The sequence below is a fragment of the Manis javanica genome, chromosome 4, assembly GCF_040802235.1.
Source record: "Manis javanica isolate MJ-LG chromosome 4, MJ_LKY, whole genome shotgun sequence".
Taxonomy (NCBI): Eukaryota; Metazoa; Chordata; class Mammalia; order Pholidota; family Manidae; genus Manis; species Manis javanica.
Window position 1 is genome coordinate 146,595,345 of NC_133159.1, and position 27,620 is coordinate 146,622,964.

At 33.6% G+C, this 27,620-nt stretch overlaps 1 protein-coding gene across 2 annotated transcripts in view; it reads right to left on the reverse strand.

Moving 5' to 3' along the window:
* Positions 1 to 27,620, reverse strand: part of BRIP1 (BRCA1 interacting DNA helicase 1) — a 185,545-nt gene that overhangs the window by 13,290 nt on the left and 144,635 nt on the right. For both annotated transcript variants that reach the window (XM_037004066.2, XM_073235313.1), the window contains one exon: positions 5,907 to 6,019. In XM_037004066.2, coding sequence (XP_036859961.1) covers positions 5,907 to 6,019 — 113 coding nt within the window. The remainder of the gene's footprint in view (positions 1 to 5,906; positions 6,020 to 27,620) is intronic.

Consider the following 27,620-nt stretch of genomic DNA (forward strand, 5'->3'; position numbering starts at 1 on the left):
AGATTTCGTTCTTTCTTATGGCTAATATTCCATTGTATATATGTACCACATCTTTCTTTTTATCCATTCATCTATTGATAGTCATTTAGGTTGCTTCCATATTTTAGCTATTGTTACTAATGCTGCAATGAACACAGTGGTGCATCTATCTTTTTGCATTGGTGATTTTGTTTTCTTTGAGTATATTCCCAAAGTGTAATTGTTGAGTCGTATAGTATTTCTACTTTAAGTTTTTTCAGAAACCTCCATACTGCTTTCCATAGTGGCTATAAAAAAGTATGTTCTTAATTTCCAAGTATTTAGACATTTTTTCTGTTATCTTTCTGTCATTGATTTCTGGTTTGTTTAACTCCATTAGGGTCAGGATACACACTTACTATGATTTCAATTCTTAAAACAAATTTTTTTTAAGTTTATCACTTGGGATATGGCCTATATTGGTAAATGTTCCTTTTGCATTTGAAAAGAACATTTATTCTATTACTGTTGGATAGAGTGCTCTGTAATGTCAATTCAGTCCAGCTGATTAATAACATTGCTCAAGACTTCTATAACTATTGGTTTTCTGTCTACAATTTCTATCTATAACTGAGAGAGGAATTTTGAAGTCTCCAACTATAATTGTGTATTTGTCTATTTTTCTATTCAGATTTGTCACTTTTTGCATCATGTATCTTGAAACTCTGTTTTTAGGTGCATACACATTTAGGATTGCTATGTCTTCTTGGTAAATGGACCCTTTTATCGTTATGTAATTTTCCTTTTTAATACCCCAGTTGTTTTCTTTGCTCTCAATTCTATTTTATCTGATATTAATATATTTATTCCAATCAGGTTATCAATATTTTGCATTCCAGTCTTCTTCCCCAGTCTGGCTGCTTCTACTTACTTTTCACAGTATTCAAATAGCTGCTCCATACACAAAGTATGCTTACTCGATATTATCTAGATTTTAAACCTCCAGGTTATTTTTAAAGTGGTAATACTGGGTTTGTGAATTTTAGTTTTAATCAAATATAGTTTAAAACAAGCATAGTTTAAAAGTCAAATAGTATTATAACAGTTACAATAAAAAACAGAACTCATCTTTTACCTACCACACCACACCCATCTAGTTACCAATCCTCAATTATTTTTAAATCTTAGTCCATTTAGTCACTTACCTCCATATTTCTAAATAACGTTTATACTACTACATCTTCTTAGTTTTTGAACTTTAAAATTATATATTGACTCTTCCAATAAAAGATACTGTTTATCTATATTACTGATGCTTTACCACCTCTCCATTCTCCTGGTAGAGTTATCATAATTTTTATGTAAATCAATATTTAGTGGATTATTATTTGCAGATGAGTTCCATGGTGTACTATGATTACTTGTACAAGATCTTTTGCCTTCTCTGGAGTTAATAACTGTTTCTCTCCTTTTTTGCTTAACTTTATGTTTCCTATCATTTATTAATTCCCAACATTTGCCACAGCTATAAAAATTCATCTCAATATGGTCAAAGTCTCCATCCTTGGAAACCAATTAAGTGACTACTGTGGGCTTAATGTACAGCTGTCATCTCAGAGATTCTCCTCCTGATTTTTTGGGAATTCTCTTTTTCTCTCTTCTGGGTTGGAATTCTAAGCTTCCTGCAACCTTGATTTTTATCCTTCTGAATTTTCTCTTACTTCACAGAACATATCTTCTAGTAGCATCCTAAGAAAGTACATATTTGAAGCATATGTTTTAGATCCTTGCAAATTGAAAGGCTTATTCCATCTTACAGTTTATTGATCATTAGGGCTTTAGATTTCAATTTTATCTTCGAAGATTGATTCTGCCTCTAAAATTTGTTATCATGTTCAAGTCTAGGAAATTTTTCTTCTTTTCTGTTCTTGTTTCATGAAGACAATACCTTTACCTCTTTGTAGTTAGTACTGATATATATATTTAGCTCCTGTTTTCTTAAATATATATATATATATATATATATATATATCAGTATATATATTTAAGTTTTCTTCTATCCATGTGTTGGCAAACTTAGCCTACAGGGAAAATTTGGCCCATATCTTATTTTTGTACAGCCTGCAGCATAGGAATGATATTCACATATTCAAAGGGTTAAAGTAAAAACAAAGAAGAGTATAGATAGAGACTCTATGTATCCCAAAAAGCCTAAAATATATATTGTCTGGCTCTTCACAGAAAAGGCTTACCCACCCCTGTCCTATAGCACTCCTTCTGTTTTCTACACATTGTCCCACTCTGTTTTTGTTTTGTTGGTAATGTTTTACTATTGTTTTGGTCTCTGTTTTACTTTACACATTACAGACTTTGAATATCCACTGAAGACTGCATTTATTTAAGAGTAAGGCACTAAAACACTGATTGGCAGCTCTGCATACATAGGTAGAGCCTACAGACTGGGAGGCTTTGCAGTAAGGTCATCAGTTAGGAACAGGGCCATTTTGTTACTATATGTGAGTCTTTACTCATGGAGTAGTCAATTTCCCTAGAGAAGAATACTGTACTTTCCTGCTTTGGAGTATAGTATAAGACTGTCAGCCTATTCAGAGCTGAGAAGAAAAAGGGGATGGAGTTCTCACATTCAGTAGGTAAACTTTTCTTAACCTCTCTTTAATAAGTCCTTAGTTGTACCTGGAGTTGAAGAACATACAGACTTTAGTTCAATCTCTCTATAGAGAGTAAACATGGGTAGGGAGGAGGACTGTCTAACTACCACTTCTTATACTAACTTACAACCAATCCTCTTGAATTTGACCATACTTAAACTAATACTTTAGAGTGCTGCCATGTCCTAAGCTTTCCCATGCCTGAATCTTGAGCATATTATCTTTCACAACTGTGTAAATTTTAACTTTTTCTTGCCTGCTAAGCCAATCATTCATCTGTTTTCCAGTGTTCAAAATTTGTTGACATCTCACCTGTCATTGTCTCCTCTCCCACTCTTTAACTCTGTAACTTTGACATTTTTATTCCTTTACTGTCATGGTATTTTCATCAGGGGTGAAGATTAACATAAATGTTTAATTTTCCCAATATACTAAAACATCTAAATTTTGTATGATTTTTGGTATTATTTTAGAGTAATCATAGATTCTGAGGAATCACACCACAATATTAGTCAGGATAGGAAAATATTACCATATTATAGAACAGCATTGAAAATCAATGGAAAGTCAGGATGCCACTCTATTTGGTTCCACTTTGGTTTATGTTTAAAGTGTCTTATGGCAGAAAAGCATTTAAGGTAACAAAACAGTTCAGAGAAAAAGGTTTCCTTTTTCCTTTTTCCATTGTTTTCATACTGCCTTGCTCAAATGAATTATGCCTACTTGAGACAAAGATTATACTTTTAGTAAAGCAGACCTGCAAGGAAACTCAGTGCAGTTGTAACAAAACCATCTGGTACATTCCCAAAGGCTGTAATTACATTTCATAGACTTGCACTACTTCAAATACCCTAACAGTCCCATGTGGGCTTAAAAAAAAGATTTTTTAGACTCAATTTATTTCTGCTTAACTTTAGACCTTCTAGGCTTATTCCTTATAAGAAGAGGGTCTGAGTATAAACACCTTTTATGTCAATCATACACTTTGTGTTTTATCAAGCGATGTAAAACATTCACTTGATTATTAAGTGAATATGTTTCTTTGCAATAAGTTGCTACTTATTGAAATTGTTTCCCTGAACACCAATATAATGACAGTTGTGCTATCCATTTTTAATTAATAAAATACTAAAACTACAGTATTATATATCAATATTACAAACACATGCTTTTTATGAAATTCAACAGTATGCTTTGAAGCTCTAGAAGCTTTCTGAGCTATACAGTACAGTGGGAAAAGCATTGAACCTAGCACTTTCCACTAATTCAACAAGAATTTATTGAGCAATCTATGCCCCAAGCTGAGACATTGTTGGTTCCTAAGAATGTAAAACTGTATAATACATGTTCAGGGAAGGAGATAAATATATATATATATATGTGTGTGTATATATGTATACATATACATATATACACACACATATATATAAACAGGCTACGTGTATATATATATATAAACAGGCTATTATAAAACAGTGAGATATATGCTATGATAAAGATAATATGTAAAATGTTATGGGTTTCCTAAGGAGTAAATAACTCTACTTGGAGAAGTAAAAAACAGTTTTTATAGAGGACATGACTGTCAACTAGGTTTTGATTGGTAAACTTGCCAGATGAATTGTATGGAAGCTTGTATGCCAAGGCAGAAACTAATAAAAGAATATGATATCTTTAATAATGTAATAGAGAGATGTTTAAGTTTAATAGTGAGAACTTTAGTGGATAGAGGTAGGGTATAAGGATGAAGATGAAAAAGCAGTCCTAAGCTTTTTAAAAGTACATAGGGCCAAGATGTGAAGATCCATTTAGTAGCTATGTGACTATAGATAAGTAATTTCATCTCTCACTATGTTTAATATATGAAGAAAAAGTTATAAATGACTTAGTAGGATACATATGTACTTTTGCTTCAAATTTTTTCTTGAAATTCAAGGCATTGCTTCTATTAAAAGGAAAAAATAACCAACTAAGGTAAGAATATTACTTTTGTGAACTGAAGCATAACTAAAAGTCAAGAATTAAAACATATATTCAGGCTCTCCTAGAAGCCATTTGCTGAATATTAAAATTCAAATAAAACAAAACAAAACAAGTCATTTAACAGGGATATACAGATTAAGAAAATGAAATGCTTCAAGAACAATATGCAGTGCAACCTGATGACAAGTACCAATGGGATTTCTAAAGACAGGGGCAGCAGCTTAACCAAGTCAACAGAACCACAGAACTGAATCATTCTGTTTGAAGAGAGGCACCTGTAGAATATCATTCTGGAAAGATAGGGAATGGCATGGGTGATGGGTTCTGGGAGTTAAATCGAGCTTTGCATTCCTATGTCATCAGCTATATGTAAATGGGCTAATGTGAGTGAAAACACTTGAGAAAAATCTAAGTTCTCTAGGGAGTTAAATCGAGCTTTGCATTCCTATGTCATCAGCTATATGTAAATGGGCTAATGTGAGTGAAAACACTTGAGAAAAATCTAAGTTCTCTAATTGGTTAGGTCAGATAGTGGTAACTGTGGGTCTTTTGGCTGAATTGAAAATACATCAAATGGTCAATTTTCATGATTTGATTCTTAACTGGTGTTCTTTTATTTGTATTATCTGAAAGCCTTACAGCCTCACAAGGAAAAAATCATTACATGGTTAAACTAATTACAATTTCAGAGTATATAAAATATTATAGAAAATCTAATAATTATACTGCTTATAAATTAAGAACTGATGTCCTACAACATGAAATCGTTATGGTGATTTAATAACTAGTTCCACAAAGCACAAATATTAAAGGACCAGAATCCTTAGAAAAAGGAGTATTTTAATTAAATTTTCTTGTTACTATAAATTCTTTAGTACGTACGTGTGTGATTTTTTTTAGCCCTTCTTTAATTGCTTGCTTTTTACCCATAAAATCATGATGTGGGTTCTGAGGCTCACAAGATAAAACTTTTATTGTTTGGTAGTGAGATTCTACAGATATTTACTCAGCACCTTTCTGTGACATTCATTGTTTGACCAGTAATCACAAATCTTTAAACTTCAGCAAATGTTGAACTCTGTTTTGAGTTTCATTTATTTCATTGACTCTTCAACTTTCACTTGTAACATCTATCTATTCACATAGGTATATGAAAATATACCTATTCCTAGGGTTCTAGTGAAATAAAATTCTATCATATTTATTATAAGGAATAAGTAGCAAAACTAGCTCTACATATAGTCCTGGTCACAGATAATACTGCAGATACATTATATTACATTTCACTCCACTTACCTACCTAGGGCCTGGTTTAAGGCCCTGTATGCTTGAATTTCATACCATTGACGACCAGGTAAAAGACCTCTCGATTTTGAATGCTGGTCATTATATTGTTGCTTTAGTTCAACCTAATAATTTAAAAATACATTAAAAATAGAGTGGATAATTATTCATTTAAAAAATCATATTAACTTGTAACATTTTGAACTTCCATCATTTTATTATAATAGAGAGGTTTGGTTTTTCAGTACTTTTCAGTTCATTTAAAACATTTCTATTCATCTTTACCTTCCCATACATTATTAATTAGCTGTATTTAGAAATAATTTACATACTATCAAGTTCAAAAACTTCCAATATACATGTAGAGAAATTCTGACAAATGTATAGCCATGTAACCACCACCACAATCATAATATAGAATATTTCCAGTATCCCCCAAAATTTCCCTCCTATCCCTTTTCAGTCAATCTCTTTTACTGCTGACCAGTTAGCCAGTGGTCTGCTTTCTGTTTACCTTTCCTAGAATCCATGTAAATGTTATTGTACAGTAGGTAATCATTTGTATCTGTCTTTTCCATTTAGCAGAGTGATTCTGGAATTCATTCATGCTGAAACATGTATCAGTAGTTCATTGTTTTATGGTTATCCAATCTGATAATCTCTGCTTTTTGAGATGTTTAGACCACTCATATTTAGTGTACTTACAGCTATGATTTGGCTCAAAACTACAGCAACAAAATACACATTCTTCTCAAGTACACATGGAATATCTTCCAGGATAGATTATACATTGGGCCCAAAATAAATCTTAAGAAATTTAGGAAGATTGAAATAACATCAATCCTTTCCAACCACAACAGCATGAAATTAGAAATCAATTAACATGAAGAAAATTGGGATATTCACAAATATATGGAAATTAAACAATACATATGTGAACCACCAATGGGTTAAAGAAGAAACCAAAAGAGAACTCAAAAGAACTCAAAATCTAAGTACAAAAGAAAACGGAAATAAAACAAACCAAAACTATGGGATGCAGGAAAAGCAGTTCCAAGAGAGATGTTTATAGGAATAAACACCTCTGTCAAGAAAAAGAATCTCAAATGAACAACCTAACTTTATACCTGAAGAAATGAGAAAAAGAATAAACTAATTTCAAAGCTAACAGAAGGAAAGAACCAACAAAATGAGAGCAGAAATAAATGAAATAGAGACCAAAAAACAATAGAAAAGATCAATGAAACTAAGAATTGGTTTTTTAAAAAGATAAACAAATCTGATAAACTTTTTGCTAACTAAGCAAAAAAGGACTCAAAATTATAAGAGTAGATTATAATTGATACTACAGAAATACAAAGGGTCATATGAGATTACAATGTACAATTAGACACAAACTGGATAACTCAAAACAAATGTATAAGTTCCTCGAAACATACAACTTACCAAGACTGATTCATGAAGAAATAGAAAATGTGAATATCTTGTAACAAGTAAGGAGACTGAGTCAGTAACCAAAACTTCTGAAAAAGAAAATTCCAAGACCAGATGGCTTTGTTGGTGAATTCTACCATTTAAGGAAGAAGTAACACTAATCCTTCTAAAATGCTTCCAAAATATTGAAGAGGAAGGAAAACTTCCAAACTCATTTTAAAAGGCCAGCACTACTCTTGTACCAAAGGCAGATAATGACACTAAGAAAAGAGACAGTTATAGGCCAATATCTGTAATACAGTTGTAAAAATGCTCAACAAAATACCAGCAAACTGAGTTCCATAGCATATTGAAAAGATCATATACAATGATCAAATGGAATTTAACCCTGGAATAAAGGGTTAGTTCAACATATACAAATCAATAAATGTGATATACCATATTAACAGAATGAAGGATAAAAAATCATATGATCATCTCAATAGAGGCAGAAAAAGCATTTGACAAAATTCAACATCTTTTATGATACAAACTCTCAACAAATTAGGTATGGAAGGAATTTATCTCAATGTAATAAAAGCCATATAGACAAATCCACAGATAACATCATACTCAATGGTCAAAAGCTGAAAGCTTTTCCTCTAAAATCAGGAATAAAATAAAGTGCCCATAATCCCACCACTTCTATTCAACAAAGTACTGAGAGTCCTAGGCAGAGCAACTAACTAGGCAAATAAAGAAAGAGAGATAAAAGGCATCCAAATCAGAAAAGTACAAGTTAAACATTATTTATAGATGATGTGATTTTATATGCAAAAAACCCTAAACACTCTGCCAAAAAACTGTTAGGATTAATAAATGAATTTAGTTAACTTGTAGGATACAAAATCAACATAGAAAAATCAGTCGTGTTTCCATACATTAACAATAAACTATCAAAAAAAGAAAAAAGAAATCAGGAAAATAGTCCCATTTATAATAGTATCAGAAAGCATAACATACTTTGGAATCAATTTAATTAAGGAGGTGAAAGATCTTTACACTGAAAACTGGAAAACTTTGATGAAAGAAATTGAAAAAAACACAAATAAATGGAAATATCCTGTGTTTATGGATTAGAATTAGTATTGTTAAAATGTTCTTACTATCCAAAGTGACCTACAGATTCATTCAATCCCTGTCAAAATCCAAATGGCATTTTTTAAAACCAAAATAGAAAAAAAATCCTAAAACTTATATGGAGCCACAGAAGACCCCGAATAACAAAGCAATACTGAGAAAGAACAAAGCTAGAGGCAACACACTTCCTGATTTCAAACTATATTATAAAACTTTAGTAATCAAACAGTATGGTACTGGTATAAAATAAGACACACAGGCCAATGGAATAGAATGGAGTCCAGAAATGAACACATGCATATATGGTTAACTAATCCTCAACAAGGGCATAAAGAATACACAATGGGAAAAGGATAGTGTCTTTAAGAAATAGTGGTAGGAAAACTGGATATCCATGAGCAACAAAATGAAACTGGATCCTTATCTAACACATAAAAATCAACTCAAAATGGAGTAGAGATTTAAATGTATCACCTGATACTATAAGACAAGTGTAAGAAAACAGGAAAGCTCTTTGGCTTCAGTTTTGGTAATGATTTTTTTTTGGACCTGTCACCAAAGCAAAATTAAGTTGGATTACATCAAACTAAAAAGCTTCTGCACAGCAAAAGAAATAATCGACAAAATGAAAAAAAAAACCTATATAACAGGAGAAAATATTAGCAAGCCTTTTATCTGAAAAGAGGTTTATATCCAAAATATATGACGAGCTCATACAATTAATAATGAAAAAGTCCTTAATAACCTGATTAAAAATGAGCAGAAAACTTGAGTTTTTCAAAAGAAGGCATACAAATGGCCAATGGGTATATGAAAAGGTGTTCAACATCACTAATCATTAGGGAAATGCAAATTAAAACCACAATGAGATACCACTTCACACCTATCAGGATGGCTACTATTAAAAAGATAAGAGATAACAAATATTGGCAAGGGTGTAAAGATAACGCTTGTACACTGTCGGTGGGAATGTAAGTTGGCAAAGCCATTATAGAGAACAATACAGAGGTTCCTCAAAGAAGTAAAAATAGAGCTACCACATAATCCAGCAATCCTACTTTTGGGTATATATCCAAAAGCAATGAAATAATTATCTAGAAGAGGTATGTGAACCTCCATGTTCACGGCAGCATTGTTCATTCACATAGCTAATATATGCTAACAATCTAAGTGTTCATTGACAAATGAATAAAGAAAATTTAATGTTCTCACAAAATGGAATATTATTCAGCCACAAAAGGCAGGAGATCCTGCAACAACATGGATGAAGCTGGAAGACATGCGGAGTGAAATAAGCCAGGCATAGAGAGAAATACAGCCATACTCTCACTTAGATGTGGAATCTAAAAAAAGTCAAACTCAATGAACCTGAGAGTAAGCAGTTGTGGGTTAGAGAAAATGGGAAAATGTGAATTGGGAGTAAAACTTTTCAGTTATAAGTTAAATAAATTCTGGGAATCAAATGTACAGCATGGTAACTATACTCAGTAACAGTATATTATATACTTGAAATTTGCTAAGACTGTAGACCTTAAGTGTTCTCACTCAAAAGTGAGATGGTAGCACTCAAAAAATGGTAAGTACATGAGGTGACAGATGTGTAAATTAATCTTATTGTAATTTTACAATTTAAATGCACACTAAGTCATCACATTTCATACCTTAAATATATACAAGTTTTATTTGTCAATTATACCTAAAAAGAACTGGAGGAAAAAAAAGAGGTCCATACCGTAGTAAACTTTCTACTGGCCTTGATCCGATCTTGAAAAACTGGACCTCTCACCTCCTAATTAAAAATCTTTCCTGTCTCCTAAGTACCACAAATAGCATTGAGAGACAAATGAAAAACTGGAGAAAAAGTTCTGTCATTTAATATACAATGAGCTCATACACAATCAATAACAAAATATAAACTGCCGAAGAGGAAAGTCAGTAATGTCTATGTGAAAATAAGTCATCAAAGATGAATGATAAGTGGCTGGTAACCCATACAAAAAGATTCATTTTACCAGTGAATCAAGAAATGCAAATTAACAACCCCATTGTTTTTATTTGTAGAATATTGCTAAATATTTACCAAATGTGTTTCTATATTCCCACAGGTAGAGATACATAATATGTATAAAGATATTCATTGCATTTTTGTTTTTATTGAAGAAAAATAAGAAACAACCTAAATGTCCATCAAGTGGGTCAATTAAATATATTATAATTATTCTGAACTAAATATTGGATTATTAAGTGAAAATAAATATATTTTTATGTTTTATCAGGGAACTAGCCAAGATACATATTTTTAAATAAAAATCAAGTAAAACACACACATGGCGTGGTGTCATGTTAGGAATAAGGACCACAATTTAGAGCAATGCCAATTTTAAACCAGCCCCCCAAAAGACTTCAAACAGACCTGATGAGAACCAGAGGAGAAACAGTTTAAAGATTGTATACTTTGAGCTTTTCTCAAAACTTTCCTAAAAAATTTTCAAATCATGCCTATACAAAGTCAAGATGATCAGTTATGAACTGAACTGCCTACAAAAAAACAAGTCAATATTCTTCAGAGAATTATAACAGAATCCAGAACCTCTATAATGTACCATCTGCAATGTCCACTACACAATAAAAATGACCAGAGAAATGTAATCCATAATCAAAGGGAGAAAAGGCAGTCAACAGAAAAGGGCTAGAAAGGACCCAGCTGTTAGAATTAGCACTTTAAAGTAGCTGTTATACATATAGTTATATAAACTTAAAAACATGGTTTAATGAATGAACTTTAGGAAGTCTCAACAGAGAAGCTGAAACTATAAAAAAAGATTCAAATGGAAATTCTATAGCTAAAATATACAGTAACTTTAATAAAAATTCACTGGATACATTTAATAGCAGATTGAAATAGGAAGAATTAGTAAATCTTAAGAGATCAATAGAAGCAATGAAACACATCAATTACAGCAAAATAACTTCATACATACACAAGACATTGGTGTGAAAGAATCAAAGCATGTGACAGTAGTCAGTGATGATCTAGACAAATTTAAAATTCAGAGTTGAAACAGTACTAACGCATTTGAGACAATATTAAGAGCCTCAAAGTCTCCACTATTAAAGGATATCAGGAATCTCTCATTTTTCCAAGTGACTGAATCTACATTCATTTTCTATGTAGGTACTAACTCACAGACACTATGTTAAATTAAACTTCCACTTCTTTGTTGGAAAAGAAATCAAAACTTCTGCTAACTAAGCTGTTGAATTTGATATTATAACTATATTCATTTTCAAAGGGATTCAATTAATTACAGGGCATAAAACTATATTCCTGTTAAAAGCAGTATCACACCAAAGGGTACTGCATACCCAGCCTTCATCTAGTCTTAGTAAAAACCTTTAAAATTACATCTTCCCAAGGGTGAATGAACTACTTTTATACAAGGTCAGAATGTATGGTTTACAAAATTCAGACTGACTGACCTATTCAAATATATAAGCAAATGAGCTTTTTCCTGTAAAAAGCAAAATGACAAGTTCTGTGTGAATGGAAATTATGTATAATAATTTCATATTTTCATACACTAACCGAGTGAAAAAAAGGAGTTATGTTTTAAGAAGCTCTCAAGAATGTTACAGAGTCAACTATGCCCCAATAAAGCATTAAAAAAAAGAACCTAAATTAAAAAAGAATATTGTAGAAGCAATAAAAATATAACATTAAAAAAAAGAAAAGTTTTGGGGGGACTGAATCTGGTCCCCTAATCCTTCATCAATAAACATTTATTGAACATGAAAGAAAGAAAGAAAGAAAGAAAGAAAGAAAGAAAGAAAGAAAGAAAGAAAGAAAGAAAGAAAGAAAGAAAGAAAGAAAGGAAGGAAGAAAGAAAGGAAGAAAGAAAGGAAGAAAGAAAGAAAGAAAATAAATTAATTAAATAAATAAAAAAGAAAAGCTGACATAATGGAGAGAAGTTATATTTTGGGTAGCTTAAAGAAACACTGAATTAAGTTCAATATTTACAATTTTGGATATGTGTAAGGCATCTGTGATAGGCACTAGAACTATAAAGTTGCATTAAAAATATTTTCTACTTAGCCAAGAGAGTACAAAGAATAGAAAAGAATGTGAATACAAATGACCATCAAGCAAATATGTGTTAAAATATTAACTTAGATTACACTGTCTAGAAGTAAGAGGAGTTGAGGAATGAAGAACATGAATTCAGTGTAAGAGTAATAAGACCTTACCTGGAAAGGCAAAGGGAATGGGAAAGAGGCCCAGTTCAAAACAAATGGTAGAGCTATAGAACTTAAGTGATAAAATAGATGTGGGGCTTATTAAAGAGGGAAAAGTAAAAAATGACTCCAAAGTTTCTAGTCATTGAGAGAAGCAATCCAATAATCTAAGAGAAGACAAGAGGAAGTACGTTTCAGGAAGAAGGTAAACTTGGCCTAATCTACATTAAATAATTTCTACACCAAGAACAGAAGTTGATAATGAGTTAGCAAAACAGGAAGTCAAAATTAGAAAAGTTGGAAACGAAAGATCTTATTAATAAGAAATATCTATTAAACTTCTGTAATGTTCCATGCACAATGTAGTGCTTAATAAGTATTATTATATCACTAAATCCTTACAATAATCTTAAGAGGTAGATATTATCAACTCATTTTACAGTTTAGAAAAGTAAGGTTTATGGCAAGCATCTAGAATGTATATATAATTATCAAGTCACTATGTTTATCTGAAACCAATAAAAATATTGTATATCAACTTTATTCCAATAATAAATAAAAAAACGGAGGGAGGGAGGAAGAAAAGTATGGCTTAAAAGCATAAGGAGCATGTTGAAGGTCACCCAGCCTATAAAGAGTAGAGCTGGGATTTGAATCTAGGTCTGTCTCTAGAGTTTGCTCTTTGAGAGTGAAAACTCTCCTGTCAAGACAGTATATAGGTTATCTGGGTGATCTTAAGTAACTCAATTCTGTTGTGACTTATTTTCCTACTTAAAAATGGAATGAGTTAGAAAATCTAATTAAAAATAGAATTTAAAATGGTTCTCAAATTCAATAACAGCAAACTTATTCACCTATAACAAACTATCAGTATTGGAACCTCACAGAAATCAACAGTTCCTAGCAACTAGTTAATACAGTGTGAATCAGTAGGAATTGCTCACTGCAGTTAGCCAGCTTTTAAAGATGCCTTATTTAGTATTCCTGGGTGAGTATATAAAATAGCATATTTTCATAGTATAAGCCTAATTAAAGGTATAAAGTTATTTTCTTGGAAACAATTTGGACTTTCAAGATAAATTAACAACTTACAGGTTTAAGAAGTTGTAAAACTACTCATAGTATCTTCAATACAAATTATAATACCATTAACCTTTTTAAACATAAGGAAATGCTTTAGGAGAGAAAACAGAAGACTACATCTCTGACAAGTAGCTTTCAAATTGGTAAGTAAAAAATTTCATTTTACATCCCCTCAAAAGAACCTGTCAAATTTCTAAATTAAAACTTTATAACTACAATATAAAGAAATACATTTTAAGTATCATAAACTATGTTTTTTACATAATATATATGGTAAATAATATATCAAAAATAATAGATAATATGTTAAAACAATGTCTTACAATTCAGTAACAAAATATATTTAGAGATCAGAAGAAAAATACTTTTAAAAATTCTTTTCAACTGGGAAAAAATATACATTTCCTACTTATTTCTAACTGTAACTAAGCACATTTTTTATATTCTTTAACAGTATCCTTCCTCCCCCACAAAATGTGGCATTTATCCTTTGTTAGACATAATAGCTCAAAGCTTCTCAAAATTTACTACACCATGTTCAGACAAATACTTTATATGATCATTCTCTGCCTATGACAACAGTTGCTCTAGGAAGTATTAGCTATAAATGAAATAATTAGAGATAATGTAACAACTATTAGATTAAATAAACAAAACCTCTCCTTGGTCTTTTATTTCTCATTAAAATGAGTTAACTTTTACATATGACTACATTATTTTAATTTCTTGCAAATTTTCAAATACTTTTCCAGTTGACATGGCCTTTAAAATGCTGCCCATATTTCACTTAGGGAACTTATTTTAGGTGAACAGTAACAAAAATAACAACAAAAACAACTTTTGGAAGTAAATATATATAAAAGTTAATGGTGAAATATCTTTTATTATATAAAGAAATAGATTTTAAGAAATTAATAAAATGCAAAAATTTCTTTGGAGGAACACATTTACTGAGGTAAAGCAAAACTTAAGTGTTTGAAAAAGGTAGGAAGCCAGTACACCTCATATTAATGACACCAGAATCTATTTCATTGTACACTTAGGAATTACTGGGCATGAAAATCAATGCCCAATTTAAAGTGACATAAAGCATATGTGAAAAAGCCAGTTTCTCCTGCCAGCAAACAGTCTAAATGTTAAGTAAACCAAAGGCTGGAAAGGATTAGTTGAAATGTCAAAAGACAACCTTTTACTTTTACCTGCTCATCCTTATAAACACATTCTTATCCCTCAGGCATGCTTTCCAAATACATACTTTCAATATGCAGCAGCAAAAGGCCCATGGCAAGCTCTGCCATCTTGCAACTGTCAAAGAGATTAGACTTTGATCTATTTGGGAGGTCATACCCACATTCACATTAGCTATACAGTCTAACAACATTATACCTGCTGATCAATGCTTCTTTAATGCCTAATGAGACAGACAGACATTTTATATTATGGAAGTTAAATTTGAATGTCTTTTCTAAGTTTTGACAGAAAGTGAATACCATAAACTGAACTCAAGTATAGTTTGGAAAGATGATCTTTTAGACCAGTTAATGTTACCTTTCAAATACATTTTAAAAGGCTTTCCCAAAATAGAAATCTACATCTAATTGCACACTCTGTAAGAAGTGTAAACCATTTGCTCTCCATCCCCGATAAATTAGTGTATGTTTAATTTTGGAGGGGTGTGTGAACAGCAGAGAAAAGGCAAACTATCTTATCAGGCGTTGCAAACTGAAGGCCCAAAGTTATGTTTTGTGGGGCCTTTACTGTACTTTAAAACAATTCTACCTATTTGCCAACCTTCAACTACCTCACTCATTTAAATGAGCTGTTTAACTCCTACAGCAGCTTAAGTTTGCAACCCATTGGTTCCGATTTGCACTGATTCACAAAAGTTTTTTTTCATAACTGGAGCTCACAATTCACACAAAATGAAAAACACCCTTAACATAGTAGTTTCTGGACAACTTAAAATATCTCTGCAACAAAGCTATCCTGATACAAGTACAGATGAGACCCTGAATAGCAAAAGATAGATAAGCAAGACTGAGTTGGTACTTAGAGAATTATGTGAAAATTCCCATATACATTCAAGCAGAAGTTACATGGTTTTGGATTCTGATTTTATGATTACATTATAATATACTTGATATCAAATAGTAAGTCCTCTAATAACTCAGTTTTACTGAAGATAGAGTAAGTAGTAACTATAGATGTCAGCCGCACAGGTAGAATAACCAAAAGGATTATACTGTAATGTCAACAAGAAATTTAAGTTACAATTTTAATAAATAAGATTATTTTTTCAACTTAGTCAAACCCAACAGGGTTGGCCTTAAATAGCTCTACACAAGGGTAACCTTTTATAAGTAGCTTTCAAAGAAGTAAATAGTATGATAAATATGAGCTGGAACTATAAATGCATCTCTTCATTTTACTACTACTATCTGAAAAATGGTAGAATTTATTCCAATTTATGTAAATATATATTATGATTTCAGTAATAAATGCCTCTCTAAAAGCAATCAATATAGGCAAAATACATGTTTTTTCCCATTATGTAAGCTTTATGATAAAAGTTCAAACCTAGAAATAAGACCAAGAACAAATAATCAGCTAAACTTACTAATTAAAAATATTAAGAAAACTGCTCAAAAAAATAAACACATTTGTCTAGCAAACACTCAAGAAGAAGAGTTTTATCTTTTGCCAAGGTACAGGACCTAAAATGTAAACATTTATAGCAAACCAAATCTGGAAGACAGAGATTGTGCATTAGAGACATTTACTACTCCATACTGTCACAGTGTAAACACTTTTATCAGGGTATCACAACATAAATTCCAATGGTTAGAATTCTAAATTCAGCATAAGATCTTGTATGTGAAATCATCTAGTCAGATAAAAAGAATATAGCTGGTTCTATTTTATCTGGCATATTTTCAAGATTTCTGAAACATCAAGTTAACCAAATATAGTATATATATTTTTTAAATGGGGAAAAATGGGATCCTGCCAAGAGTTAAGCCAGGCTCCCTTTCAGATTTAAAAAAAGCACATTAGAAATGGCTTTCGATTGTACTTGCTTTCCTTGTTATATTAGGAACTGACTATAATAATCTACCAAGAAATAATCAAGACAATAACAGACGTAGTAACAATAATATAATTTATCTTGCATATGTTTTAAGGCTGCTTTGGATAAGACACATTTTTGCAGAGGAATCTGTATTAAACTGTGTCATAAATTGTCAGTGCGGAAAAAACAGCTTAAAAATTTCTAATATAAGAAAAAGAACAACGGGGGATTCAAGATGGTGGCGTGAGAGGTGAGACAGAGAATTTCTCCCAAAAACCAGAAATAGTATGAAAATACAGTTAAGTGCTAAACTAAACCTAAAACAGCAACAAGAAGGCTGAACGAGACTTCATGCAGACCTCACTAACAGAGCAGACCTCATGAACACATGGTAACATAGGAAAACCTTGATCTGGCGGGACCCCAAGCCCTTCCCCCACCCCAGCTCACCAGCAGGAGGAAGAGAAACGGAGCAGGGAGTGGGTGGAAGCCTGGGACTGCTGAACACCGAGCCCTGGAGGTCTGCTTTGGAAGCAGAAACCTACACTGTGTGGCGCTCTGGACGTTGGGGAGCTCAGACAGATGGAGTGCTTGAGAGACAGACCGTGGCCATTTGTGGAGGAGGGGATCCACACCCAGCCCCTGGGACAAGGAAAAGGCAGGCGGTCTGAGAGGCTTCCTAGCAGGAGAGGGCTGCTGAAGGGGCAGGGTTTGCACAGAGCTTGCTTTGTGGGGGAGGGGAGAGCTGGACAAGGTTGTCTGGGCACGCTTTGCCCAGCTGGTTGGGAACTTTGAGGAGCTTGAGGGGCCCTATCCCCCTGGCTTCCTACTCAGCTCCCAGGCCCCTCACTGTGATACGCAGCCTGCTGCACCTTCCTCCTACCCTGCTGGCACCAGTTCGCAAACCGACAATCAGTGCGCTGGTGTCAGGCCAGCCACAGGAAGGCCCCGCCTACAACAGCTATAGAAAAAAGCACAGAGGCTTACACCAGTGTGCTAGGCCCACTGGCTCTGACACTTGAGGCAGGCACCACAGAAGGGAATCAAGAAGCAGATCTTTCCTGCCCCCAGGCATAGCTCTGCTCCCCTATGGCACCCAACCTCACTCTAGGGGCTGAGCAGCTCCAGAGACTGGAGCTTCTGGGAATTAGTGGACACCACACAGAAATATGAAATGTCAAAAGAACATGGTTCAGACCAAAATCTCACAAACCCCAGGAAAAGGAGCTAATGAAACTGAACTCACGAATCTGCCTGAAAGAGAGATCAAAATAAAAATCATAAACATGCTTATGGAGGTAGAGAAAAATATGCAAGAACTCAGGAATGAATTTAAGTCAGAGATTCAATCATTAAGAAATTCCATATCTGGAATGAAACATACAATGGAGGGATTTAAAAGCAGATTAGATATAGTAGAAGAGACGGTAAATGGACTAGAAATTAGAGAAGAGGAATACAAATAAGCTGAGGCACAAAGAGAAAAAAGAATCTCTAAGAATGAAAGCATATTGAGAGAACTGTGTGACCAATCCAAACGGAACAATATTCGTATTATAGGGGTACCAGAAGAAGAAGAGAGAGAAAAAGGGATATAAAGTATCATTGAGGAGGTAATTACTGAAAACTTCCCCAATATGGGGAAGGAGAGAGTCTCTCAGGCCATGGAGGCGCACAGATCTCCCAACACAAGGGACCCAAGGAAGACAACATCAAGACATGTAATAATTAAAATGGCAAAGATCAAGGACAAAGACAGACATTCAGAAGCAGCTAGACAGACTAGCTTGGATTAATACTTAGTCTATAGGCACACACCTGATCATCTACATTTGCCCTCTTACAGCACTAAACTATGTTTTCTACCTTTACCTTGCATCTACCTACCACTTCACCATTTTATTAAAATAATAATAATAATAATAATAATAATAATAATAATAATAATAATAATGGAGAAATGTGGGATTCACATATAAATCAAGTATAAAAATCAAACGAATATTCGTATTTGACCTGATTGTTTATAGTTCATAATGAGTGATCAAAACCAAAAGTTTCTGTGATGACTGCCCTTGCACTGTTCACCATGTAAAAACTTATTCACTATGTAAGAATTTGTTCACCATGTAAGAACTTGTTCGTTATGCTTCAGAAGATTGGAGACTGTTGAGAATTAGGCTTGGGGTTGATTAATGATTGTGCATTGAGTCCCCTATACAGAATTTTATTGTTGTTAACAACCATTTGATCAATAAATATGAGAGATGCCCTCTCAAAAAAAAAAAAAAAAGAAAAAAAAAGAAGCAGCTAGACAGAGAAAAAAGATCACATACAAAGGAAAATTCAGCAAACTATTATATCATCAGACTTCTGAACAGAAACCTTACAGGCCAGAAGGGAGTGGCATGATATATTTAATGCAATGAAGCAGAAGGGCCTTGAACCAAGAATACTATACCCAGCAAGGTTATTATTTAAATTTGAAGGAGGGATTAAACAATTTTCAGATAAGAAAAACTTGAGAGAATTTACCTCCCACAAACCACCTGTACAGTGCATTTTGGAGGGACTCCTATAGATGGAAGTATTCCTAAGGCTACATAGATGTCACTCAATGGATAGACAAACAGCACAGAATATGATTCATAACATATAAAGAATGGAGGAGGAAGAAAAAGGAGGAAAAAAAAAGAACCTTTAGTTTGTGTTTGTAATAGCACACAAAGTGAGTTAAATTAGACTGTTAGATGGTAAGGGAATTACCCTTGAACTTTTGGTAACTATGAATCTAAAGAATGCAATGGCAATAAGTACATACCAGTCGATAACCACCCTAAATGTAAATGGTCTGAATGCACCAATCAAAAGACATAGAGTCACTGAATGGATTAAAAAACAACACATGTCTATATGCTGCCTATAAGAGACTCACTTCAAACCCAAAGACATACACAGACTGAAAGTAAAGGGACGGAAAAAGACATTTCATGCAACTAACAGGGAGAAAAAAGCAGGAGTTGCAGTACTTCTTTCAGACAAAATAGACTTCAAAACAAAGAAAGTCACAACAGACAAAGGACATTACATAATGATAAAGGGGTCAGTCCAACAATATAATATAACTATTATAAATATCTATGCACCCAACACAAGATCACTTACATATGTGAAGCAAATACTAACAGAATTAAAGGGGGAAACAGAATGGAATGCATTCATTTTAGGAGACTTCAACACACCACTCACTCCAAAGGACAGATCAACCAGACAGAAAATAAGTAAAGAGACAGAGGCACTGAACAACGTATTAGAACAGATGGACCTAACGGACATCTACAGAACACTCTATCCAAAAGCAACAGGATACACATTCTTCTGAAGTGCACATGGAACATTTTCAAGAATAGATCATATACTAGGCCACAAAAAGAGCATCAGTAAATTCAAAAAGACTGAAATTGTACCAAGCAGCTTCTCAGACCACAAAGATATGAAACTAGAAATAAATTATGTAAAGAAAACATAAAAGCACACAAACACATTGGAGCTTAACAACATGCTCCTAAACAACCAATGGATAATGCCCAAATAAAAACAGAAATCAAGCAATATATGGACACAAATGAAAACAATAATTCAACAACACAAAATCTGTGGGATGCAGCGAAGGCCATGCAAAGAGGGAAATATACGGCAATACAGGCAAACCTCAGGAAAGAAGAACAATTCCAAATGAACAGTCAAAACTCACAATTAATGAAACTAGAAAAGGAAGAACAAATGAGGCCCAAAGTCAGTAGAAGGAGGGACATAATAAAGATTAAAGCAGAAATAAATAAAATTGAGAAGAATAAAACAATAGAAAGAATCAATGAAAGCAGGAGCTGGTTCTTCGAGAAAATAAACAAAATAGATAAACCCCTAGCCAGACTAATCAAGAAAAAAAGAGAGTCTACACACATAAACAGAATCAGAAATGAGAAAGGAAAAATCACCATGGACACCACAGAAATACAAAGAATTATGAGAGAATACTATGAAAAATTATATGGTAACAAACTGGATACCCTAGAAGAAATGGACAACTTTAAAGAAAAATACAACCTTCCAAAGCTGACCCAGAAAGAAACAGAAAATCTGAACAGAACAATTACCAGCAAAGAAATTAAACTGGTAATCAAAAAACTACCTAAGAACAAAACTTCTGGTTCAGATGGTTTCACTGCTGAATTTTATCAAACATTTAGTGAAGACCTAATACCCATCCTCAAAGTTTTCCAAAAAGTAGAAGAGGAGGGAATACTCCCAAACTCATTCTAAGAGGCCAACATTACTCTAATACCAAAACCAGGCAAAGACGCCACAAAAAAAGAAATTACAGACCAATATCCCTGATGGACATAGACGCAATAATACTCAACAAATATTAGCAAACCGAATTCAAAAATACATCAAAAAGATCATCCATCATGATCAAGTGGGATTCATCCCAGGGATGCAAGGATGGTACAATATTAGAAAATCCATCAACATCATCTACCACGTCAACAAAAAGCAGCACAAAAACCACCAGATCATCTCCATAAATGCTGAAAAAGCACTTGACAAAATTCAACATCCATTAATGATAAAAACTCTCAACACAATGGGTATAGAGGGCAAGTACCTTAACATAATAAAGGCCATAAAAGACAAACCCACAGTCAACATTATACTTTACAGTGAGAAGCGTGAAAGCTTTTCCTTTAAGATCGGGAACAAGACAGGGATGCCCACTCTCCCCACTTTTATTCAACGTAGTACTGGAGGTCCTAGTCACGGCAATCAGACAACACAAAGAAATAAAAGGCATCCAGATTGGCAAGGAAGAGGGCAAACTGTCACTGTTTGCAGATGACATGATATTGTACATAAAAAACCCTAAAGAATCCACTCCAAACTACTAGATCTAATATCTGAACTCAGCAAAGTTGCGGGATACAAAATTAATACACAGAAATCTGTTGCATTCCTATACACTAACAAAGAACTAGCAGAAAGAGAAATCAGGAAAAAAGTGCCATTCACAACTGCATGAAAAAGAATAAAATACCTAGGAATAAAACCTAACCAAGGAAGTGAAAGACCTATACCCTGAAAACTACAAGACACTCTTAAAAGAAATTAAAGAGGACATTAATAAATGGAAATTCATCCCATGCTCTTGGCTAGGAAAAATTAGTATTGTCAAAATGGCCATCCTGCCTAAAGCAATCTACAGATTCAATGTAATCCCTATCAAAATACCTACAGCATTCTTCAATGAACTAGAGCAAATAGTTCTAAAATTCATGTGGAACCACAAATGACCCTGAATAGCCAAAGCAATCCTGAGAAGGAAGAATAAAGCAGGGGGAATTATGCTCCCTGACTTCAAGCTCTACTACAAAGCCACAGTAATCAAGACAATTTGGTACTGGCACAAGAACAGACTCATAGACCAGTGGAACAGACTAGAGAGTCCAGATATAAACCCAAGCATATATGGTCAATTAATATATGATAAAGGAGCCATGGATAAACAATGGGGAAATGACAGCCTCTTCAACAGCTGGTGTTGGCAAAACTGGACAGCTACATGTAAGAGAATGAAACTGGATCATTGTCTAACCCCACACATAAAAGTAAACTCAAAATGGGTCAAAAACCTGAATGTAAGTCATGAAACCATAAAACTCTTAGAAAAAAATATGGGCAAAAATCTCTTGGACATAAACATGAGCAACTTCTTCATGAACATATCTTCCTGGGCAAGGGAAACAAAAGCAAAACTGAACAAGTGGGACTATATCAAACTAAAAAGCTTCTGTACAGCAAAGGTTACCATCAGTAGAAGAAAACAACATCCTTCAGTATGGGAGAATACATTCATAAATGACAGATCCGATAAAGGGTTGACATCCAAAATACATAAAGAACTCACGTACCTCAACAAACAAAAAGCAAATAATCCAATAAAAAATGAGCAGAGGAGCTGAATAGACACTTCTCCAAAGAAGAAATTCAGATGGGCAACAGGCACATGAAAAGATGCTCCACATTGCTAATCATCAGGGAAATGCAAATTAAAACCATAGTGAGATATCACTTCATACCAGTTACAATGGCCAACATACAAAACACAAAAAACAACAAATGTTGGCAAGGTTGTGGAGAAAAGGGAACCCTCCTACACTGCTGGTAGGAATGTAAACTAGTTCAATCATTGTGGAAAGCAGTATGGAGGTTCCTCAAAAAACTCAAAATAGAAATACCAGTTGACCCAGGAATTCCACTCTTAGGAATTTACCCTAAGAATGCAGCAGCCCAGTTTGAAAAAGACATATGCACTCCTATGTTTATTGCAGCACTATTTACAATAGCCAAGAAATGAAAGCGACGTAAGTGTCCATCAGTAGATGAATGGATAAAGAAGATGTGGTACATATACACAATGGAATATTATTCAGCCATAAGAAGAAAACAAATCCTACCATTTGCAACAACATGGATGGAGCTAGAGGGTATTATGCTCCGTGAAATAAGCCAGGTAGAAAAAGACAAGTATCAAATGATTTCACTCATCTGTGGAGTATAGCAACAAAGAAAAAACTGAAGGAAGAAACAGCAGCAGATTCACAGAACCCAAGAATGGACCAACAGTTACCAAAGGGAAAGGGACTGGGGAGGATGGGTGGGAAGGGAAGGATAAAGGGGAAAACGGGGCATTATGATTAGCACACATAATGTAGGGGGTTAGGGACATGGGGAAGGCAGTATATACAGAGAAGATAAGTAATGATTCTATAGCATCTTACTACGCTGATAGACAGTGACTGTAATGGCGTATATGGGGGGGCTTGATAATAAGGGGAGTCTAGTAACCATAATGTTGTTCAAGTAATTGTACATTAATGATATCAAAATTCAGAAAGGCAATTATTTGCAAAAAAGAAAAAGAACAAAATACAGTCCCCTCAAATCAGACATCTTTTGTTCTTAACCTTTTCAACATATTTGACCTCAACTGGCTATAATAATTTAGCTACTAGAAGATTATTAATGACTCAGTTACACTGAAACAATCCTGAATAAGGGCTTTCAATAACAATAATTTAAAAACACTGTTGTCAGTATTATGCATTAAAGCTTAGATTTTACTATGAAAATAATTTGTCAAGATAATAACTCAGGAAAAAAGCAGAAATTAATATTTTTCCATTAAAAGAAAAAAAAACACAGTTAATGCTTTAAGACATGTAAGAAACCCTAACTTTAATATGCTTATTCTGGGAAGGGCTAAGTTGAAAAAGATTTTTTACAGAGTAATAGGCTTTGTTGCAATTGAGTTAGGCCATCCATTCATAAAAATACTTTCACATTCAGGTAAACCTGAAAATGCTTAAATTATCATCTCTAGAAAATGTTATAAATAAACAAACAAACAAACAAACAAACAAACAAATAAATGTGCATGCATGTGTGTGTGTGTATACATGCTACAGTCTCTTTTGAGAGAAGAGGTATAATGGAAAGCACATGGCTTGGAGTCAAGGCTTCGACACTTACTAGTTGTTTGACCTTGGGCAAGTCAGGGTACCCCCATTTAGTATCCTTTCTGTTTTCTCCTCTGCAAATGGAAGAAAATTCTTGCCAACCTTACCTCATAGAGTTGAAGAAATAAATGACAATGATCATGAAATAATAAAGCATTATATATTTGAGGTATGTGGACTGGAGAGTTATTACTTATTCCATATTTCTAAAACCCAATGTAGGTTTGGGTGGGTTTTACATTTTGTTGTAATGTATTGTTGCATGTACATGGAAAAAGCCATAGGAATGACAGAGACAATGTGGGCATCTAGACATGTAGGCCATCTATCTTAGGCTGTTCATCTCAAATCAGGGTTTTTAACATCTGAATCAATTCTCTTTGAAGGTGTTTAACTTATACTATTCAATATATAGGCGCATTATTTTAGGTGACTTACAAGTTTCTTCAGTTTATGGACTGCTTAACTTACACTATTTAACATACAGGCACACTATTTTAGGTGACATAAGTTTCTTCTGTTTATGGACTGGCTACTTTTTCATCAAATATCAATGAAAATATGTACATTGGCAGGACACATAGGTAAGTGTTCAGTTTTTAAATATACCTTTTTCTAAATGACGTCTGCACTTGATTTTAAATTTTCTGAGAAATTTTAACATTAGCACTCTTTAAAGTCCTTCATAATATTTTTTTATCACTCTGCAACCTATGAGCTGTATTTGAAATCAGAACCACAAAAAATATGTTAGTGGTATAATCTACAGATTGAGTGCATGACTGGTCCTCTATTAGTCTGAATATTATTTCATTCATACATCTTACAATCTAGGTAAGTCACATACAAGAGCCAAAAAACTTCTGAATATGCCTTTCTAGCAATAACACCAACAAAGTGACACATTATCTGATACAAGAAAGCAATGTGAGGCTGTAAATCGAACTGTAGGCTCTTAAAAGAAATGAGCCAATATTAAGAGGCATTGTTAGGGGAATGAGTAGTGCTGTATTCAGCAAGTGATGAAGACCTGTTCCCACTCCAATATAACTCTGGAAGATGGTAAGATCTCTCATGAAAGAGGCTTGTGGATTCTAGAAGATGTAATACTATGCACTGCAGACATGCGGATGTTGCATAAACCTACAGGGCAATGGCACACAGAGAAAGCAGAAGATAATCCCACTGTGAGGAGGCTAAGATTCAGATTTCACATGATTACACACTGTGACATTTAAAAGCAACATGAGCAAGTATGCACGTAAGAAAAAGAGTACATGAGTATTAGAAAATACTGAAAATATATTTAAAAACTAAAAACCACTTATTACTTCCACAGTGGCCAAACACATGAATTGACACTTGCCACCTAGATTTTTATTATTACATCCAAATTAATCTTAAGTATATGTTTGGTTCTTTTTTAATTATTATATTCTATCTTACATATTATTGTTAGGAATATTTGATTCAGACCTTCTAAAATGTGAATATGTGACTGTGGGGATAAGGCATACTGGACCATGGTAGCACTTTAAGTAATCTCATTCTTCCATCTTAGAAAGTAATGAGACTGCTGGTTTCAGGAAGGCAAAAAAAAAAAAAAAGAGAGAGAGAAAGAAAGAAAAGAAAAAGACATTTCCTCTTCCCTTGTCTTTCAAAAACTGCCGCAAATTAAAAGACAGATAAGAAAAAGAAACACAGTGTTTGTTTTCAATTAAATTAAGAGACATCTATAACCTCAAACCCCAATATGTGAACGTGAAAAGCAAAAGAAACAAATGGTAAATGATGAAGCCGAGAGATGAAAGTTCAAACCAAAGTACCAAAGAGCTACTGATGGGAAAGCCAGCTAAGCCAGCAGGAGTCCATAAAAGCTTAGGAATGGAGGCCGAGGGAACTGCTGGAGCATGTGTCCCACACAAATAAAACACCATACAAGGAACAGCAGGAAGACAAGACCCAGGAAACGGGACCAGCACAGGTGACAGGCAAATCACGTTCCTGGCAAATCTCGGGGTATTGGCGGTAAAGAGGGCTTTAAAAGCAACTTAGTCCTGATTCAAGTAGAAGATCAGGAGGACCCAGAAGGGATGTCTTCAAGGGGAAAAAAAAAACCTGGCCCGTTATCTGATGGGTCTCATAAGAAAACTGTACCAAGAGGCATTGCACAGGGCAATTGAAGGGTGAAATATTTAAAGATCTTTTAAAAAGTAAGAAAGGTTAAGAGGGTGTTATTAACTCCAAGAAAAATTTAAAAGTTCAAGAAAGTAAGGAAATTATTTGACTACAGTGAACAATATTTTTATAGTCATGATAATGTAAATATTAATTATGGATTTAATAGAAAGTCATATAACTCAAATGGGAGGATAAAACTCAATTGGGAAAGGTGGAGTAGGCCAAAATCTTCATCTCATATGGAAAGTAAACAGTTAATATCTAATATTGATTAAATGAAGCTAAAATGTGGAGGCAAATGCCAGATGGAATAGCTAAAAGAAGTGAAAGTCACTGCCTCTCAGAAACAGGGGCTGAGAGTGGGGTAGAAACCAAGAGACCATACATACAGAAGCCATCTACTGCATTCAGTATAAATTAGGCTTTTATTAAAAGCTTTACTGGGCTCTTTTCAACTTGATAAAAAATAATTTCAAAAATACAGATTGTTCCATTTATTTATTTATATTTTCTGTGTGCTCTTTATCCCCTTCACTTCATCAGATTGTTCATTTTAATTCATGACATACACTTGTGTATCTTACTGTATAAAACAATGGTGGTCAACTGAGAGTGATATTTGCCTACCAGAGATACTGGCAGTGTCTGGAGACATTTATGGCTGTCACAACTAGTGGGAGGGGAAGGGTTTGTTACTGACATCAACTAAAAGCCAGAGATACTACTACACATCCTACAGGACACAGGACTTCGCTCAACACAAAGAATTATCTCACCCAAGATGTCATTAGTGTCAAGCTTCAGAAAACTTGCTATAAAGTAATTTTAAGCAACAAATATGGTAATTTTTGATGTGATAAAAAAATACACTATGAGGTACTGTATATTTACACAATACTTTTATACAGCTTATTATACTCTCTGGCAATTGGTGCTATTTGTCCCACAGTTGTAAAGTATAAACTGAATTCTTCCCGAGATATCAAACCTATAATTTCAGAGAAAAACAGTGAAGACTGATGCTGTAAA